Source organism: Salmo salar, chromosome ssa18 (genome assembly GCF_905237065.1).
Source record: "Salmo salar chromosome ssa18, Ssal_v3.1, whole genome shotgun sequence".
NCBI lineage: Eukaryota > Metazoa > Chordata > Actinopteri > Salmoniformes > Salmonidae > Salmo > Salmo salar.
The window spans coordinates 67,610,738-67,631,386 of NC_059459.1; the positions used below are offsets into that span (position 1 = coordinate 67,610,738).

The window sequence follows — 20,649 nt, forward strand, 5'->3', positions numbered from 1 at the left end:
AACGAGTGGACTGCGTATGAATGACGAAATATTGTGGGATGTTATCCATCCGCGATTGCTGGCAGAAAGGTGTTCCGGCGTGAAGGGAACAAACGAGCCAGTGGCTGATAAAGGAAAAGAGGGGGAGGTAAGTCATTTGGGGAAAGAAAGAAACCAAGTTGGTGTAGCTATGTGATACATTCACGGAGTGGATTCATTGTAGACTATTTTTTTCCCTCTCCCCGTAAACATGGTTTGGCAATGGTCAGTAGAGTTAACGGCACCATGCGTCCCGTTCTCAAATGTATCCGCTGAATTTTGGAGTCAAATTATTTAAAAACTGGAATGAACGCAATAACGCTTTCTCGAAACATCGAATGGTTTATGTTTTCTTTTAGTCCGCTTTTTGATCATCTGTTTTTTTCCTCCCTTTTCAAGATCATTTTCGTGTCGTTAAAAAAGTGAATAGAAGAGTTTGGACAAGCAACATTTTCTACAAAAACTGACTTATTTTCCTCCTTCCACTGGACCCCACGAGCGCGACGAGTGATTTTTTTTTTTTTTCAAAAAGCTTTTGCTCTGGAACATCCTGAAGAAAGGATAACTTAACACACTGGACTACCTTTTCCTTTAAAAAAAACCCATTGGAACAAGGAATATCTCTCACAAACAAGAGTAGAAAAGTTATAGTGGTGCCAGATGCGTGCGAAACAACAAATAGCAGAAACGCAACTCGTCTTTACGTGACCGCTAGGCAACAAGTCTAGCCTAATGTAATGGACCATTCGTTCACACTGATGCAGGTGTGGAGCCACCTAGAATCATACGAGACCAACAACTTCAACTTAATGAACGTGACCTAAATAGGCCAATTTATCAGTATTTATTTCCAACATTGGCAGAATATTAGAAATAGTCCACGTCTAACTCGATGGATTCACATGCGTTACCATCTACCTGTCTGCCTGTAGTCTCCACAGCCAAGACAAGATGACTGTGAACACGGTTGTTCAAACGTGATTACGTCGTCATGTGATCCTCCCAAAATGTCTTAATCGTCTTATTTAACGTCTGTTTTTATTTATTGTCTGTGTACATATAGCCTATAGGTCTGTCTGTTGGTTGTTCTCGTTTGGGGGTTATTTGTTGGTTTTTGCATATAGATTGCAGGGTCTCAGTCATTCAACTACTGTAGTTCAACTGTACTGTAGTCATACGTGAGACTTAATGTGTTTCCAACTCACACGCTGTATTTATTGAGTACGTTAACTTATACCATAGTGGTTCATTAACAGCATTTCTTTTTACTTGATTGTTCGGAGTTTTAGACGACCAGGTTAGACATTACGATGGACCGACTTGGAACTAAGTTATTGGAGAAGTTGAAACTGACTGACTCAGGAAGTGTGAAATTTGCCAGTTCTAAAAAGAAAAACGAGTTGGTCAACAACATCAACAGCAACAGCAATGGGAACAACAGTAGTGGACTACCACCAAGCCTGAACACTGCCACTTCCTCACCTTCAAGACCTGGTCAGTTTTCTCTCACCTCTCCAACCTCAACGGAGGCGTGTGGGCTGGCTAGTAGCGGGAAGGGATTGGGAGAAAGAGTCTCCTCTACCCAGCACCTCTCAACCTCCATCACCCCCCAACCTACTGACTGCGAACATCAACCCTACTCCCCCTCGACTCTCGCCCCCCTCCGTCGCCGTTCGACCCAGCAGCGTGCCTCCTGCTACCTGGGGGAGGGCGTTGACATCCAGATGAGGCGTGAGTCGGGCCTGGGGGACTGTGACCCAGCTGGGTCTAAGGCTTCTCTGAACCAGCGCCGCTACTCCCTGGAGCTCCAACAGCTGGTCCGACGCCAGCAGCTCCTCTCCCAGCCTCCTCTGTCCCACTCCTCTGGCCCCCCTCCGGCGTACCCCATCCCCTCCTCGGGTTATGGCTCTGCTCCCCGCGGCGGGGCCATGGCTGAGCCACACTACCTTCCCGAGCCTGAGCGTCACAAACGCCTCTCCCTGCAGGAGGCGATGTTCTACAAGAGGCTGAGCACGGGAGGGGAGCTCTGGGAGAGCACCAGACCGGCCTCGCTCTCTCACTCCCCGCACCGGCCCTCTGAGATGGGTGGAGGAGGAGGGTTCTTCTTCCCCCCAGGCCCAGCACTGAGCCCCTGCTCCTCCTTCAGCCTCCAGGAGTCGGTGCTGGTCAGTCCCAGGTCCAGCTTTGCCTCCAGTACAGCCAGCGGTGGAGGGGGAGGGAGCCCTATGGGCAGCCGCTGTAGCAGCAACCGCACCAGTGGAATCAGCCTGGGCTATGACACGCGCTACTCAGCCTCCTCCACCATGGCACCGCAGCTGCAGTTCTCCTCCCTGCACACAGGGGGCTCCACCAGCGGACAGGGATACACGGTCTCAAGCAGGGCCGGGGCGCCCTCTGGGGCTGGAGGCTGGCAGGACTACCTGGACGGGGTCTTCTCACCTGGAGGAGCAGGGTTTCAGGATAGCCGGCACTCATACCCACCTGCGTTGGGGAGCCCGGCGGCTGCCTGTTACCGGGCTGGGCCCGAGTGGTGGGATGAGAAGGGAGCAGGGGCAGCCCGAGGAGAGCAGACTGGCATGGGTGCTGCCGGGGAGCGGACGCGCTACTCGGACCTCCCGGGTACCCGCTACCAGGAGGAGCTGACACGCCTGTTGCTAAGAGATGCAGCGCTGGAGGGCGAGGGGCTACACATGGGCGGGCTGATGCTCAAAGAACAGGCCAATCCTCCAATCATTGCCCTCGCCAAGCTGGCAACACTCATCAATACGGCTACGGCTTCCAGACCAATCAAAGCCCAGGAGGAGCCGGGAACAGGGAGGGAGGCGTCGTCCGAGAATCGCCAGGAGTTCTTTGGTGAGATCATCAAACCTCTTCATCGCTGTCATCTTTATCACTTTGTTTTGTTAGTGTCGCGTGCATGTCTTTTTTTTTTATGAAAGGATTGGATGGGTGAATAGATGGATAGATAGATTTTGATAGATGAAAGAGAGAAAATTGGATGGATCGTGTCTCGATACCTGCATGAACTTGTAGGGCGGCCTACCTATCACACAAGCAAAGGGAAAGAGAAACGTTTGGCCCTCAGGGGGCTAGCTAAGGCAGAGGCCTATCCAGACAAGTACAGCTGCTAGGCTGGGCACATCAGACAGACAGGAGAAGAGAAGAGAGACGCAGAGAAAAACGAATGAGGAGGAATTATCATAGCTGACACGCAAAAATACACACACCAAAGAGTCTCTGTGCAACAAAGTCACTCAGCCACAACTTAGCGCACTGAATCACATGCTCTAAGAGACTCTTTTGGTATAGAACAGTTTTAGGTTGGGTTAAGCACAGACCAAGACGTTGCACATAGTGGGCTGATGAAAGGTAGCTATGCATACACTGAACTGCAAACCTTAGCTCAGCTGTAGTGTTCAGACACAAATGACATGTTAGTGATGAACACAGCACTGACCATTAGTATGAGTCATAGAGAAGATTACAGCTTTGGACGAGCAGTGTGTGTATATGTCTTGAGTCTGTGTGTAGTGTGGCAGGATGTGTGTGTGTATTGTGTGGCAGGGTGTTTGTGTGTTCGGAGTGACTCCAGGCCATAATAATATAGTGGGTGTGTGCAGGGCCGGACTACCCCATTTGGGGCACCTATTTCCAGGGCCCTCCAAAATATAATTATTATAGCTGTTTCTTAAAATAATATAACTTCCTGCAGTTCAACACATTTTATGAGGCGCAGAGAAAAATTAGCAGTTTTATAATGCTGTTCTACACATTTAGTAATGAGGCTGAGAGAAAATTCAGTTTTAAAGCAAATTTCATGCAATTCTACACATTTTGCAGTAGCATATGAACACGACATAAGCAATCTGTTTTTTTTTGGGGGGGGTTGGGGGCCCCAGGGCATGTGTAAGCCGGCCCTGGGTGTGTCTGTTGGGCGTGAGTCATGCGTGTGCTGGTTTGTGTTACCCTGCCTTGGCGTGTGCAAGGGCGGTGTGCTGCAGCCTGTTTTTCTTCTGCCCAGGTATGTGAGCCCTCGGGGGATGGGAACTGTGTCAATTCAGCTAGGCTCAGAGCTGTTAACACTACTGAGGCTCTTTACAGGAGCTCAGACACAGGGTGTGAAAATAGTGTGTTTTTAGTAGGACCAGGAGTTGCCTAATAAATCAGACTGTAGCTAGGTTTCCATTCAGTTGCCGACAGATTTAATGCGACTATTCTAAAATCTGCATAAAAACAATATGCGCATTTTCCCACCAGATATGTTTCCATCAAATTGACTTGTTGAAGATAATTGGGTCTGTGTGATGACGTAGTGCACATAAAAATCACTTTTGCAGTTAAATTCCCATGTACCCAAAAAACGAGTTAAATGGGTTTCCATTGCATTTTCAACTCCACTGATGGTTTTGTCACCAAAAGAATGTATGTTATACACATGTGATCTAGCCAACAGCTGGCAGATGCAGTGCGGGTAGGCTACCTACATAATGAGATTATCATGGACAAAAACTAGATGATTTTTATTAATCAAACGGCAGCATCGCTCATCATGGAACCAGAATCTTTTATTTAACCAGGCACCAGAATGAGACCCTCCATATTTATTGGAAGGGAGGATCATGTTCTTCACCTTGTACTTTCACCACCCTGTGAAGTTCAACTTATTTCATCTGTAGTCTAATAAACTTGTTTTCCGAGTCGTAGTGGGAGGACCACACAACATGTCACCGCGTGACTCTCAAGTTTACTTTGATATGATGGTTATTATATCAATATTTGCCCATAAAGATGTTTCCACCGCCATTAATTTTACAGACACAAAAAGATCCCATCTTGTCTAGTGTATTTTGTTTGGTAAACCTTTGCTGTTTCCATCACACCTGTTGTTAAATTTTTTATCAGACATGTACTTGACTCGCATAGAAAGGTTGGATGGAAAGCTGGTTCATTTTTGGTATACAGTAAAACGAAGCACTGCAAATACTTGGAATGTTGGAATAAAATAACATTTGAACTTACTCTACCAGTTGTCAGTGCATTTGGTCCTTCAGTGGGACAAAATAACCACAGCAAAGTATAATTTACCCTGACTTTTTAGAGTTCCAGTACTGCCATTGAAATTTCATTTACCTGGCACATACGCATAACCATGTAAACACCTGCAAGACTGTGGTTAATATGTATGCATCACGTGCATGTACGTCCGTCTTGTCCATGTAAATGCCACACACAGAGACCTGCGTTTTGAAGTCTGTTTAATAATACTTTCCTGTGGATATTTTGCCTCAAATTTCGACCCACTGAACGACCAACTCCATGGAAAATCGGCAGAGTAAATTCAAGTATATACTGAAACAAAAATATGAAGCAACATGTAAAGTTCTGGTTTCATGAGCTGAAATAAAAGATCACAGACATTTTCCATATGCACAAAAAGCTTATTTCTCTAAAATGTTGTGCACACATTTGTTTTAATTCCTGTTAGTGAGCGTTTCTCCTTTTCCAAGATAATCGATACACCTAACGGGCGTGGCATATCAAGAAGCTGATTAAACAGCATGATCAGTACACAGGTGCACCTTGTGCTGGGTTACAATGAAAGGCCACTCTAAAATGTGCAGTTTTTTTCACACAATGCCACAGATGGCTCAAGTCTTGAGGGAGCTTGCAATTGGCATGCTGACTGCAGGAATGTCCACCAGAGCTGTTTTCAGAGGATTGAATGTTCATTTCTCTACCATAAGCCGCCTCCAACGTTGTTTTAGATAATTTGGCAGTACGTCCAACTGGCCTCATAACCACAGACCACATGTAACCACACCAGCCCAGGACTTCCATGTCTGGCAGCCACCCGGACAGCTGACTAAACTGGGTTTGCACAATCAACTCTATGCAAAGGAAATTGTTCCCTAGTGCATGAGGGAAATGGTGGTCACACCAGATACTGACTGGTTTTCTGATCCATTCGTAATCGTGTAATCCATAGATTAGCACCTAATGAATTTATTTCAATTGACTGATTTCTTCATATGAACTGTAACTTAGTAAAATCATTGAAATTGTTGTACATTTTTGTTCAGTGTAATTGTATTAAATATTCGTGACAGGCGATATGTTTTGTGGCTATACCTACACAATGGAAGGCATACCCACAATCGGGACTAGGCCAGAAGTTGTTCCCTAGTCAGGTGGGTCCGGGAAACACTCCTGGGCCTGTATTCACAAAGCGTCTCGGAGTAGGAGTGCTGATCTAGGATCAGGTTCCCTCTGTCCATGTAATCGTATTCATTATGATCTAGAAGGCCTAATGATATGTTCTAAGGAGTTAGGTTTGTCAAAAAAGTTACCTGACCAGGAAAAAGTACCAAGCATTTTTTTTGTTGACTTTGGCTTGTGCTGTTTGACTCGGCGGACCAAGACATGTTCTTGATGAAGTGACCTCACCCGGAAAGAATCTGGGCTCATGTCTTGTTGAGTAATGGTTGTTGATTGTGTTGCAGGTACATGTGTGAAGTGTAGGAAAGGTGTGTACGGCTCGGATAACGCTTGCCAGGCTCTGGACAGCCTCTATCACACACGCTGCTTTACCTGTGTGTCCTGTGGTGAGTTGAACACACACACACTGCGTCAATACACTGCATGCAGTTTATAGTCGGGGAAACGGCTCTATCAACTTGGCGTGACTGTCCTTCTGTGATTGTCTGTCCCAGGTCGCACCCTGAGAAACAAGGACTTCTACAACGTCAATGGCTCTGTGTATTGTAAAGAGGATTACATGGTAAGAGGTCGAGGTCTTTATCTCACTCAGTGGCATTCTTTGTGTTTTTTTAAATTGAACCTTTAACCAGGCAAGTCAGTTGAGAACCAACTATTATTTACTGTGACGGCCTACCAAAAGGCCTCCTGCGGGGACGGGGGCTGGGATTAAAAATATAGGACAAAACACACATCACAACAAAAGACACCACAACACTACATAAAGAGAGAATTCCTAGACATTAGTTCCTTACATTTCTAATCAATGCCTTACTAGATATGATTATAGTAAATAGCATCAAAGTTTTACATATTGCTCTTCAGGGTTGGGCTCAATTCAGGAAGTACACTGACATTCCAATTCTCTTCAATGCTTTTTGATTAGGCACATGAGGAATTGGAATTTGGTTTACTTTCTGAATTGACCCCAACCCTGGTGCTTTCTATGGTATGATATAAAACCCTGTTCTCTCTTCTCTCCATACTCAGTTCTCAGGGTTCCAGGCTGCAGCAGAGAAATGCAGTGTGTGTGGCCACCTTATCCTGGAACAGGTGTGTGTGTGTTAACATTATTTTTTTGGGGGGGGGGGGGTCCTTGTATGTCCAATGTTTCATTTGTGAATCTAAATGTGTGTGGGTTAAATTGAATTTATGTTAATGTCAAGGGACCTTCCCTTATCTACTGTGTGGTCCTGTTTGTCCAGCAGATCCTCCAGGCGATGGGGAACTCCTACCACCCTGGCTGTTTCCGCTGTGTGGTGTGTTCCAAAGCCCTGGACGGAGTCTCCTTCACTGTCGACCACCTCAGCAACATCTACTGTGTCTCTGACTACAATAGGTGAGACGGGGTGTCTCGTAGGCCAGACTGGGGCTTTGATATACTACAGACGGGGTGTCCAGTAGGCCAGACTGGGGCTTTGATATACTACAGACGGGGTGTCCAGTAGGCCAGACTGGGGCTTTGATATACTACAGACGGGGTGTCCAGTAGGCCAGACTGGGGCTTTGATATACTACAGACGGGGTGTCCAGTAGGCCAGACTGGGGCTTTGATATACTACAGACGGGGTGTCCAGTAGGCCAGACTGGGGCTTTGATATACTACAGACGGGGTGTCCAGTAGGCCAGACTGGGGCTTTGATATACTACAGACGGGGTGTCCAGTAGGCCAGACTGGGGCTTTGATATACTACAGACGGGGTGTCCAGTAGGCCAGACTGGGGCTTTGATATACTACAGACGGGGTGTCCAGTAGGCCAGACTGGGGCTTTGATATACTACAGACGGGGTGTCCAGTAGGCCAGACTGGTTCTTTGATATACCACAGACGGGGTGTCCAGTAGGCCAGACTGGTTCTTTGATATACCACAGACGGGGTGTCCAGTAGGCCAGACTGGGGCTTTGATATACTACAGACGGGGTGTCCAGTAGGCCAGACTGGGGCTTTGATATACTACAGACGGGGTGTCCAGTAGGCCAGACTGGGGCTTTGATATACTACAGACGGGGTGTCCAGTAGGCCAGACTGGGGCTTTGATATACTACAGACGGGGTGTCCAGTAGGCCAGACTGGGGCTTTGATATACTACAGACGGGGTGTCCAGTAGGCCAGACTGGTTCTTTGATATACTACAGACGGGGTGTCCAGTAGGCCAGACTGGGGCTTTGATATACTACAGACGGGGTGTCCAGTAGGCCAGACTGGGGCTTTGATATACTACAGACGGGGTGTCCAGTAGACCAGACTGGGGCTTTGATATACTACAGACGGGGTGTCCAGTAGGCCAGACTGGGGCTTTGATATACTACAGACGGGGTGTCCAGTAGGCCAGACTGGGGCTTTGATATACTACAGACGGGGTGTCCAGTAGGCCAGACTGGGCTTTGATATACTACAGACGGGGTGTCCAGTAGGCCAGACTGGGGCTTTGATATACTACAGACGGGGTGTCCAGTAGGCCAGACTGGGGCTTTGATATACTACAGACGGGGTGTCCAGTAGACCAGACTGGGGCTTTGATATACTACAGACGGGGTGTCCAGTAGGCCAGACTGGGGCTTTGATATACTACAGACGGGGTAGACTGTAATTAATTGTCAAGCTATTTAGGGTCAGAGGATTCAATTCAGTTGACCAGTTTGTACATTACTAGTGCACTACATTACTAGGGCTATATGTGGTTATATTGAAATATTGGAAGTCTTGTTGTCCTGTAGAACATTCGCTCCTAAATGTGCTGCCTGTTTCCAACCCATCTTACCTGCTGAGGTGAGTATCTCATTGTGTTTCCTTTGCTGTGTGTGTTAGCCTATATCGAGACATAACTCAATTCCACTCTGACCAACTTCATACCGCTATGTGATTGTAATGCACTGACTAATCTCACTGCTGCTGTTTTATGTCACAGGGCAGCGAGGAGATACTCAGGGTGGTGTCTATGAACAAAGATTATCACTTTGAGTGCTACCACTGTGAGGTTAGGATGGCCTTCATCTAATAATAGCAGCTAACAACTATGTAATGTGGTCGGTCTGTACCCGGGTTCTTAAATCAGGCTGAGCAGGCATTTGTTCCTACCCAGCACTAACATGGTTCAACCACAGTAATCAAGGGGCTTCATCATTGGTTGAATCAGGTGTGTTAGTACTGGGCTGAAACAAAACCCTGCAAGTCGCCAGGACCAGAAATGAAGAACAGTGACTCACTCACTGCTTGTACTGTATTTTATTAAGCATTAAACCTGAACTCGAATCAGATTTAATATTCTCTCCGTGTCCGTTTGATTCCTCAGGATTGTGGGAAGCAGCTCTCGGATCAGCCGGGTTCCCAGTGCTTCCCTCTGGACTCTCATCTCCTCTGTCACTCATGTCACATGATGCAGGTGTGCGCCTCGCATAACATTCCCCCTCACAGCACAAACTGAGGAAGAAACTATGCAGCAAACATTCATACCCTTTCAACATTCCTTTTTCCCTCCACCCTTTCTCACTCCTGCACACCCAGATCATATGGGTTGCTCTGTTTGAATTTACTTTTCAAATTCTACTCAGACCAGCTCTCACACGAAAATGCTGGTAAAGGCTTTCAACACAGAGTAGGTGAATTTACTGTATGGTCCAGAGTTTGAACACCTGTATGTGACCTGGGCCAAGTTCATTAGGGCACACTGTATCAGACTGTTTTGCAACGGAAAATGAAAGCCAGCGTTTTATTGGACAAGTACAGATAGTACCTCCTGGAGCATTTGTCCGTTTAGTGGCTACTGAACAGCACCCAGGTGCGACATAAGTCCTGCTGTTCTACGATCACTGTACCGTAGCGTTCTCATAGGGAGAATATAGCCTGTTCCCAGATCAGTTTGTGCTTTCTTGCCAACACCTATGGTCATTGGCAAGCCATTATTTGACAGATCTGGAGCCAGGCTAGGAATACAAAACTACTGCTTTCTTGTTATTCCCTGACCATGTCTGTTTGCTTATAGAACAGGGGTATTTAACTCTTACACTGAGGTCCGGACCCTGCTGGTTTTCTGTTCTACCTGATTAATTGCACCCACCTGGTGTCCCAGGTCTAAATCAGTCCCTGATTAGAGGGGAACAATGAAAAACTCAGTGGAACTGGCTTCAAGGTCCAGAGTAGTTTGAGGGCCATAGAAGGGATTTATTGATCTGCTTAACCCATTTTTTTTGTATTTATCTATCACTAGCAAACAATTTGCACTTAAAATTGGACATGTTTACCGTAAGAGATTAAGTGTTTCTTGTAAAAGTAAAAAAATACATTCCTGTATCTGTTGTAATTAATAAAAATATTTTCCTTTTTGTGCGTTTGACTTTGTGGTCTTTTCTATTGCAGTTACAGTTTGTCCAGGTGGCATCCAAACGTAGTATTCAGGATAGCATGCTTCCACGTATTTTCCCTGTCGAGTATACGTGTGCTAATCTGCCAAATAATCCATTGTTGACTCAACAGTACTGAGTGACAAGGACGATGTGATAAAGAATGGACTAACACACAACACTTAACTTTGCATATATTTTAATTTGTACATTCAGCACTTACAGGAGACAAACAAATGAGCCAAATAAATGTTTCAAACTAAAATTATTAAAACCGTAGATAATTAAGTTTTACTCTCATCCAATGACTGAAGTAGAAAGACAAATGGGACAGTTTTAAATGTCATTCCAGTGCCACACAAATTCTCTCAGTGCTTTTAGTTCCCCTCCCCACCCAAACTACCCATAACGGTATACATGCCAAGTGTGCGTCTATGAAATCAGTCCCCCACCCCACACAAATGTCCCTACCCATCTGACAAGGCAAAATGACAGTTTCATAGTGTGATGACATCACCAGCTGTAACCTTATTGTGTGGAGAGGGATATCAGACCACCACACACTAGAACACAAAACCTATCCAAGGCTGAGATGAACAAGATTCATCATAAAACATCAAAGGAGAAAATATAACCTTCACATGACCCTACAAAGGGTAGTAGAAAAAAATTACTTCAGAGGATTTTGGAATAGTAAAATTGTTTGTAGGCTGGTCTGCTATTTTTAAATTGATTATTACTTCGTTCCAAGCCTCAAGAGTGCAGCGCACATAAGCTAGAGGGAGCCAAACCGCCACCCTTAGTTTCCATCTCTGGTTAAAATGTAGGACTATTTACAGAGCTCAGCATAGGCCTCTCAACTGCTTCGTATGAGAAAGACCTACATACACCCAATACGTGGGCAGACAGCCTGACGACAGAGGAAGAGAGAATGTCTGAAATGGCACCATATCCATTCCCTACACAGTACAATACCGTCAACGAGGGCCTGCATACAGGAAATAGGGTACCATTTAGGAGGCAGCCATTTTCACTTCACTAACAATCAACATGTGACCAGGTAGTTCATACATTTAAATGCGAGACACACAGCATTACAGAGTGAAGCTTTTCTAATCTGGAGTCTCCCTGGCCTAAAGGACAGTTGACTGGTAAGGAGGAATAGACTATTACCATGAAGATAATGGAAGTGTTTTAAGGTGAAAGGAAGGGGACTAGCTCTCCCTCTGTGGTGTTCCAATTGTGTGTCGCATGATTGCATCCTTCCTTTTTTCTCCCTCCCTGCCTCCGTCTCTCCCTCTCCGTCACTGACCCCGCTCAGCGGCGTCTGTCTCGGAGGTTGCTACGGCTACGGGAGCGTCGGAACCCCGACAAGGGTTTAGCATCGGGACCTTTGGGTTTGAAAGCACCAATGTCCTTCCTCTTGTCCCCGTCCCTCCCTCGCTCCCCCTCTCTGTCCCTCCCTCGCTCCCCCTCTCTGTCCCTCCCTCGCTCCCCCTCTCTGTCCCTCCCTCGCTCCCCCTCTCTGTCCCTCCCTCGCTCCCCCTCTCTGTCCCTCCCTCGCTCCCCCTCTCTGTCCCTGTCTCCCTCAGATCCCCGGACACTCCCACCTCCAGTGCTAACCGCAGCTCCTCCCTCCTCTCTACTTTTCATTCTCTCCTTCCTCTCCTCCTCTCGCTTCTTGTCCTCCTCCTCCTGCTGTTCTTTCCGCCTCCTCTCGCGTTCTTTCTGTCGCTCTTCCCGTTCCTTCCCCCTCTGGTTTGCCTGGAGATACCAACAAAGGTAATTAATGACAGCACACACACACACCTATCAAGCTGTTGCATTATGACAAGTGTGTGTCTCAAACCTGTTCCTCAGTGAGGGGAAGCCAGTATATACAGGGAGCTGCTTTGGTCTTATTGAAGAGGTCGTCTAGTAGTTTGACAGGAGGCTCATCTGTTGGAACAGGTCAAAATGGAGGACGGGGGAAGAGAGTGAGCGTCTGAACATCATATCTATAGGCTACGAACACAGCTAGGACATTATGAGGTGTTCACTAGCATGATGTAGTAAAAATACAGACTTTCAAATGTCTGTTTTAACGTGCTACCAGACAGCAGGAGCTCCTGCAAGGCTGAAAACCCCTCTCTTCTCTCACCCTTTTTGTCGGTCTTCTTCTCCTTCCCTTCCCTCTCCTTTCGCCTCCTCTCTCTTTCCAGGGAGCGAGATCTCCTCCCTCTCTCCCTCTCCTCTCCTGGTTTGCCTCCGAAGTCTCGCACCTTGTCCCGGTCCCACTCGCGTTCCGCCCTGGTCCTCTCCCGGCGTTCCATCTCCCTCTCTCTCTCCGCCCACTGGTCCCGCACCCCTCCGACAGCCCCGCGGTCCGCGCGCCCGTCCCGTTCAGGCATCAGAGGGGGCAGCCCCCCCGGTCGGACTTTGGGACCTCCAGGACCCACGGCAGGCTGGGGCCGGTGCTCCTCTCTGGGGTCCACGGTCAGCAGACCTCTGTGGAAGTCCAGCTAGAGAAGGGAGAGAACCAGGGGAAGAAAGGATGAATTAGAGGAAAATAGCGTGGAAGAGAGGAGAGGTTCATTTTTACATGGGCAGCAGTGTTGCATTACTTAACACTTTCTTGGATGGATAAGAGAGGAAGGGTTTGGTTTAATGTGTGTTAAAATATATTATTGACTCTTTATACACGTGATCTACACACCATAGACCGAGGTATTCCTTCTGTTGGGTTATATTCCTTTATTCCTAAGTGAAGCGCCAGCTATTTCTTTCCCAAGCTACTTTATAATGATACCCATTAGTTCATCAGGGCTCTTCCTGGGATCCTAGTGTTTACTAGTACTATCCGCTTGTTCCCTCTGCTCTCTCCCTGGGTGTGAGAGGGTAGAGTAGAATTACCTCGTTCTGCTCACAGAAGTCCACAGTGAGGACCTTAGGGTTGCTCTGGGGCCACTTCACCCCGTGAAGAGCAGCTCGTGTGGCCACAGCCTCCTCTGTGCTGGAGTACTGGGGGGAAGAGAGAGACAGGTCAACAAACAATGGACAATTCTTTGAGAAACAATGGTGTGGACTTTCAAAGCCATCAGGGCTCAATTAAGTCATCTAGGAATAAATTATCTGACAAGACTCGATTCTCAGACAGACAATGACAACTGGTATGAGAGAGAAAGCCACTCACAGTGACGTAGCAGTGAGATTTGATCTTGTCGATCCAGAAGCCCTCCTCCACCACCGAGCCTGTCCTGTTCAGCAGCTCCTTCAGCTGGCCCAGGGTGAAAGGTCGCACCAGGTTACAGACGTGGACGATGTTGGAGACTTTGCCTCTGGGCGGAGAGGGCAGTTTGTCTGTGCGAACCGGATCGTCGATGGTAACAGACACACCAGACTTCTGCTGACTGATGGAGCGACGCACCAGAGTATCACTGGGAGTGACTGAGGGACAGAATGACAGGAAGGAAAAGAGGTCAAAATGAAAGAGGAAAAAAAGAGAGAAGAAAAAGGAAAGAAAAGTGGTTAGAAGTGTCACATACACTAGACCAAAAGTATGTGGACACCTGCTCGTCAAAGTGTGATTCATCACTCCAGAGAACGCGTTTCCACTGCTCCAGAGTCCAATGGCGGTGAGCTTTACACCACTCCAGCCGACGCTTTGTATTGCGCCTGGTGATCTTAGGCTTGTGTGCGGCTGCTCGGCCATGGAAACCCATTTCATTAAGCTCCCGACGAACAGTTCTTGTGCTGACGTTGCTTCCAGAGGCAGTTTGGAACTCAGTAGTGAGTGTTGCTATGCGCTTTGAGCTTGTGTGGCCTACCACTTTGCGGCTGAGCCGTTGTTGCTCCTAGACGTTTCCACTTCACAATAACAGCACTTACAGTTGGCCGGGGCAGCTCTAGCAGGGCAGAAATTTGACGTACTGATTTGTTCGAAAGGTGGCATCCTATGACGGTGCCACGTTGAATGTCACTGAGCTCTTCAGTAAGGCCGTTCTACTGCCAGTGTTTGTGTATTGAGATTGCATGGCTGTGTGCTCGATTTATACACCCGTCAGCAACAGGTGTGGCTGAAAGAGCTGAATCCACTCATTTGAAGGGGTGTCCACATACTTTTTTATACATAGTGAATTTGCCCGAGAGGCTTGGGAGATTGTGTTATACTTCAGAACTGCTGTGTGGTAATTCAGGGTTGGTGTCAAATCCATTTCAATTCCAGTCAATTCAGAAATACACTGAAATTCCAATTCTCTTCAATGCTTTTCAATGAGGAAAATGTCAAATTGGAACTTGTTTTACTTTCTGAATTTAAATGGTATTGAGCCCAACCCTGCGGTTTGTTACCTTTCTTGGCATCGTGTGTTGTGGACGACTGAGACACCATGGTATCTTCTGAGTAGCTGTTCTTTCTCTTCTCTTTGTGTGTCCTCTCACGCTCCTGTTTATTCTCCACCTCTTCCTCCTCTCGTTCTCCCTGGCCATTCTCATGGCTTTCACCTGGGACCACCTGTGAATGAAGGAGAGAGAACTAATCACTACAGCGGCTTGCAGGACAGTACCAATACCACAGTGAGTGGGGGGGAAGGATGACCTCAAGCCAAATCTACATGCTGTCTCCCAGTATGTCTCTAATTACCATGAAGGTGATCATTCAAGAGATTGCATGGTGGTTGAGATCACACTGACCTGTCCTCCATCCAGTAATGCTACATAGATGTCTGTGTGATCCAGTAGCCTACTAAACAGGTGACCCATCTGACCCCCTGCAGCACCTCCAGGACAGGCAGGACAGGTGTAGCAGTAGTACACCAGAATCTCAGTTCAAGTCTACATTCATCCTGAGTGAGACACAGTGGCTTTATGCATGTAGCCCCCACCTGTGTGACGGTGCGTCTGATCTTCAGGTCTTTGTCCAGGCCCTGGTCCTCCCTGGTGGTGGGTGTGTCCTCGTCCCCAGACAGCTGGCTGTCGTCTGGGTGGAGATCCATTACAGCATCCTGACTGGGCTTGATGTCTGGGATCAGAGACTGGTGGGGAGGGAGTGAAAGAAGGACAATCATTTTTGAATGTAACTTTGAATTGATGTTCTTTCTGAAGTGAAACGTAGTGGGGTTTTTTTATTTTCCACGTGTTGCTGTTTGTCCAGAAGTTAGTGGATGGTCAGAATGCGTGTCCCTCCAGTACCTTCAGAGAGTCGGTGGTGATGCTGATGGACGGTTTCTTGGTGGTGACGGCCGTGCTGGATCCCCACCTCCTCTTCCTCCCAGCGGCGGTCCCAGACTCTGCCTCTCCTGGTCCCTCTGGAGACGTCTTACTGCCTGCTGGGAGAAACAACAGGTTAGTATCACAGATTGTATGACAGTGATAACGTGAGGGGGAACTTTAACCCTTTTTCATTGTCAATTACAGATTGAAGACATAAAATTCCTTATTCACTACGGTGAGATTCTGTAACAAGGTAAAATAGTAATACTCACTGGTTAAAGAGATGCTGCGTGTGGCCAAAGCTTTAGGAGTGGTGCTCTGGAACGACAGAGAGGACATAACACATACCCCAGGGGTGTGCGGAGAGATCAGACCCACATACTGGGACTAAACAGAGAGGAGAGGCGGGGGGACAGAGAGAGAGGAGAGGCGAGGGGGACAGAGAGAGAGGAGAGACGAGGGGAGAGGCGTGGGGGATAGAGAGGGGAGAGGCGGGGGGATAGAGAGGGGAGAGGCGGGGGGATAGAGAGAGGAGAGGCGGGGGGGATAGAGAGAGGAGAGGCGGGGGGATAGAGAGAGGAGAGGCGGGGGGGATAGAGAGAGGAGAGGCGGGGGGATAGAGAGAAGAGAGGCGGGGGGATAGAGAGAGGAGAGGGAACAGAGAGGAGAGGCGGGGGGATAGAGAGAGGAGAGGCGGGGGATAGAGCGAGGAGAGGCGGGGGGATAGAGCGAGGAGAGGCGGGGGGATAGAGCGAGGAGAGGCGGGGGGATAGAGCGAGGAGAGGCGGGGGATAGAGCGAGGAGAGGCGGGGGGATAGAGCGAGGAGAGGCGGGGGATAGAGCGAGGAGAGGCGGGGGGATAGAGAGAGGCGTGGGGGATAGAGAGAGGAGAGGAGAGGGGAGAGGCGGGGGGATAGAGAGGGGAGAGGCGGGGGGATAGAGAGGGGAGAGGCGGGGGATAGAGAGAGGAGAGGCGGGGGGATAGAGAGAGGAGAGGCGGGGGGATAGAGAGAGGAGAGGCGGGGGGATAGAGAGAGGAGAGGCGGGGGGATAGAGAGAGGAGAGGCGGGGGGGATAGAGAGAGGAGAGGCGGGGGGATAGAGAGAGGAGAGGCGGGGGGATAGAGAGAGGAGAGGCGGGGGATAGAGAGAAATGGTTGACAGGCTCCTATTAAACCACATAAGAAGATGGGGGGGGGGCTTGGTCGATACAGAGAGACTCCAGACACGTTCGCCTCCACCTTCGTTCAAAGGACACAGGGAGATAATCCCTAGAGAAGGACTGAATATACTCCTGCTGTGTGTTGGTGTGGCTGCAGCACTGTAGGAAATCACTAGACAACCCATGTACACCCCTCCTACTGTGTTACTTCACTAGACAACTCCTACTGTGTTACTGTGGGGGTAGCTAGACTAATCACTAGACAACTCCTACTGTGTTACTGTGGGGGTAGCTAGACTAATCACTAGACAACTCCTACTGTGTTACTGTGGGGGTAGCTAGACTAATCACTAGACAACTCCTACTGTGTTACTGTGGGGGTAGCTAGACTAATCACTAGACAACTCCTACTGTGTTACTGTGGGGGTAGCTAGACTAATCACTAGACAACTCCTACTGTGTTACTGTGGGGGTAGCTAGACTAATCACTAGACAACTCCTACTGTGTTACTGTGGGGGTAGCTAGACTAATCACTAGACAACTCCTACTGTGTTACTGTGGGGGGTAGCTAGACTAATCACTAGACAACTCCTACTGTGTTACTGTGGGGGTAGCTAGACTAATCACTAGACAACTCCTACTGTGTTACTGTGGGGGTAGCTAGACTAATCACTAGACAACTCCTACTGTGTTACTGTGGGGGTAGCTAGACTAATCACTAGACAACTCCTACTGTGTTACTGTGGGGGTAGCTAGACTAATCACTAGACAACTCCTACTGTGTTACTGTGGGGGTAGCTAGACTAATCACTAGACAACTCCTACTGTGTTACTGTGGGGGTAGCTAGACTAATCACTAGACAACTCCTACTGTGTTACTGTGGGGGTAGCTAGACTAATCACTAGACAACTCCTACTGTGTTACTGTGGGGGTAGCTAGACTAATCACTAGACAACTCCTACTGTGTTACTGTGGGGGTAGCTAGACTAATCACTAGACAACTCCTACTGTGTTAGTGTGGGGGTAGCTAGACTAATCACTAGACAACTCCTACTGTGTTACTGTGGGGGTAGCTAGACTAATCACTAGACAACTCCTACTGTGTTACTGTGGGGGTAGCTAGACTAATCACTAGACAACTCCTACTGTGTTAGTGTGGGGGTAGCTAGACTAATCACTAGACAACTCCTACTGGTGTGTGTTGGTGTGTTCCTGTAGACACGGTGGTAATTAACAGAATGTAATCCTGTGGTGTAGTGCCCACCGAGCACATAGAAATGAATCGCGTCAAGTGTCTAATTTAAGGCCTCAACTAGCTTTCCTCTGCTACACTGATCCCAGACCTCAGCTGGTTGAGTAGAAGACTGACTGACGTTGACTAATACCGTTCAGCTCCAAGTGGAGTTGTGTTAACGCATGTTCATGGGCCCTGGGATGTTACCGTTCAGACCAGCAGACTAGAGGAGGAGGATACCCTGGAGCTGACTTCCTGTATGTGTTAAAGCAGAGACCGGCTATACTAAGTGGATGCATTGTTTATAATCATGTATCCACTTCATTATGGCAGTTACATGTCGTTGTCCTTACATTTGACATTTACAAAAGGCTTGTGTTGGCGGCTGAAAATGTACATTAAATATTACAGGAACTAATGTAGCGAGTCGCTGTTTGGGTTGCGACAGTGTTCGATGTCCCAGAGGTGGAGGGGTGGGTGCTGGAGACCTTGTCTGTCAGACCAGAGACACCTGAAAAGGTCTGGGCTGATACTGCCCTTCCAATACAGTGGAGGATTCAAATAAAGAACAGTGATCTGCCAGGAAATGTATGCAGACACTTAGGATAGATATCAGCTTTAGGAGATCAAATTAGGATTTGTATTCAATCAAATTGAAAGTGCAGTAATCCTGAGTTTAAAAAGGGGTTGTACTGAGTTACACATAGTAAAATGAAGTCAATCCTCTGGTCGTAGAAGTAAACGACCAAAAAGACCTGAGAAGAAACTAACTGACATTTCCTTTCTTAACAGTTGTAAAAAAAATACTAAAAATATACATCTCAAATAGAGAGAAAAATGACAAGTCATTTCCTGGTACCATTGACACCTGATTCCTCACTGGCTTGGCTATGGCTCAACCGCACGGCAGTGTGTACTGTATCTAGGCAACAAGGGTCCAATCAGAGAAGGCAGAGGAGTGAGGGCGGGACTCGATTTGAATGGAGATTAGCAGGCAGGCAGGAAGTGATCTTAACCTTGGACTTTTTTGTCTGGTGCTTTGCTTGATAGTCATTTTGCCTTTTGCTTGTTAGGCAAGGGGTTCAATAATTGTTGGTTTGTAGTTTAATATTGGTAGAAGGGGGCCAAAACTTTGGAAGTCCCAATATAAACAAATCGGATAGCTTGATGTCCATGACAGAACTTGCATGCCCTGTAAACTTGAAAAGTTCCAACTGAAAAACTTCTGGTTGTGTACTAACCAATAGTCCAATGAGATCACAGATTAAAGTTTAAATCCATAGCGGGCCGTGTAGGGTCAAAGTTCAGTGAGAGGGAAGCCGTAGGGAGATGGTCGATAGGTTAAACAACAAAATGTAATAAAAAAAAGCTGTGAATTCAGTTTGTTGGCTATAAGCACACATACTGATGACTTAGTGTGTGTGCACTGCAAACAGTTTTACTAAAAGATCTTTCTTTCCTTTCGTCTTTCATGCAAGTGAAAAGTTCAAATCAGATCCAGAAGGTTGTAATAGTCTATGATGAGGATTGACCAGCCAATCAAGGTCCAGGTTGGCTGCTGGCCTGGCAGGCCAAGCCAATAGGAGCATTCGGAACAAGGGAATGAGCCAATGAAAACAGCAACAAAACATTTCCATATTTTCTTGCACTCAGAGGTTGTATTTTATGAAAAAAGTCCAAAATAATGTTTTAAATCCATTTCAATAATCCATTTGCGTGTCTACATTGAAGACCCAGCTGGGAGATGCATAGGAGAAAGTCTATTTGGTGTCGTTTCAGATTATCAGGCCGTGATGATATCTGGGTGGGCCTCTTCAGTGTGAAGGTGGGCCCTGTTCATTCAAGTCCATGAGGCAAAAAGGCACCTGCCTGTTTGCAGTCCTCTCGCCCAGTAGGGGGCAGACTGGCATGGAAACGAGGATAAACAGCAGGAAGTCATCGTGTCTGTGATAAGTCTGTATTCCACGTTCTTGCTTGCAGGTTGTCAGAACATGCTCCTTCTCTCTCGGTGCGGGCGTAGCGAGTAGCTGTCGCTTTAGTTTCTCCACAAAATGGCGGAAGGAAGGGAGAGCGACGACAGCAGACAACGCCCCCTCCCTCTCTCTCCAGTAGATAGTCCAGTGAGTGGGATTCCCTCCCCAGGGTTATGTTGCTGGCTGCTGTGGCAACAGAAAGCCTCTGGTGTGATGTTATTGTGTTCCTGCTGGCTTGGCTGGCTCAGTGAACGACTGGGATGTAGGTTAGGGGTGGCTTTGGTTCAACCTCTGGTTCTTTGGCTGGCTCAGGCGCTGGGCTTTGGTGGGTCGGGCCCAGGCTCTGGGCTTTGGTGGGTCGGGCTCAGGCTCTGGCGGGTCGGGCTCAGGTCCTGTGGCTGGCTCAGGGCTGGGCTGGAGGGGAGGCTTTGGTTCTGGGGAAGACTTGGAGGCTCAGCCTCTGGTTCTGTGGCTG

General features: G+C 47.7%; 2 protein-coding genes across 4 annotated transcripts in view; one reads left to right on the plus strand and one right to left on the minus strand.

Moving 5' to 3' along the window:
* The first annotated feature begins 133 nt into the window (after positions 1-133).
* Positions 134-10,596, plus strand: LOC106577795 (LIM domain-containing protein ajuba). 3 transcript variants are annotated; one of them, XM_014156138.2, is made up of 8 exons: positions 134-2,871; positions 6,519-6,620; positions 6,729-6,796; positions 7,264-7,326; positions 7,479-7,612; positions 8,992-9,043; positions 9,183-9,251; positions 9,567-10,596. In XM_014156138.2, the coding sequence occupies exons 1-8, from the start codon at positions 1,329-1,331 to the stop codon at positions 9,696-9,698; spliced, it is 2,163 nt and encodes a 720-aa protein (XP_014011613.1). In that variant the 5' UTR covers positions 134-1,328; the 3' UTR covers positions 9,699-10,596. The 3 variants fall into 3 exon arrangements, 2 of the variants coding, with proteins under 2 accessions (XP_014011613.1, XP_014011615.1); XM_014156140.2 differs by having other exon boundaries at positions 7,482-7,612; XR_001322202.1 differs by lacking the exon at positions 9,567-10,596 and having other exon boundaries at positions 8,976-9,043; positions 9,183-9,249.
* A 200-nt stretch (positions 10,597-10,796) lies between these two features.
* acin1b (apoptotic chromatin condensation inducer 1b) overlaps positions 10,797-20,649 on the minus strand; it is a 28,662-nt gene continuing 18,809 nt past the window's right edge. The window contains 9 exon segments of the mRNA XM_014156137.2: positions 10,797-12,378; positions 12,464-12,552; positions 12,755-13,115; positions 13,507-13,614; positions 13,787-14,040; positions 14,944-15,106; positions 15,477-15,626; positions 15,784-15,917; positions 16,077-16,122. Coding sequence (XP_014011612.2) covers positions 11,932-12,378; positions 12,464-12,552; positions 12,755-13,115; positions 13,507-13,614; positions 13,787-14,040; positions 14,944-15,106; positions 15,477-15,626; positions 15,784-15,917; positions 16,077-16,122 — 1,752 coding nt within the window. The 3' untranslated portion in view covers positions 10,797-11,931.

What these genes read in the sequence shown, in the direction of transcription:
- LOC106577795 (XM_014156138.2), top strand. Translation starts at nt 1,329, where the DNA reads ATGGACCGACTTGGAACTAAGTTATTGGAGAAGTTGAAACTGACTGAC. An exon ending in GCCACCTTATCCTGGAACAG is followed by an intron (nt 7,327 to 7,478) that starts GTGTGTGTGTGT and finishes CTGTTTGTCCAG; the next exon opens with CAGATCCTCCAGGCGATGGG. An exon ending in TGTGTCTCTGACTACAATAG is followed by an intron (nt 7,613 to 8,991) that starts GTGAGACGGGGT and finishes GTTGTCCTGTAG; the next exon opens with AACATTCGCTCCTAAATGTG.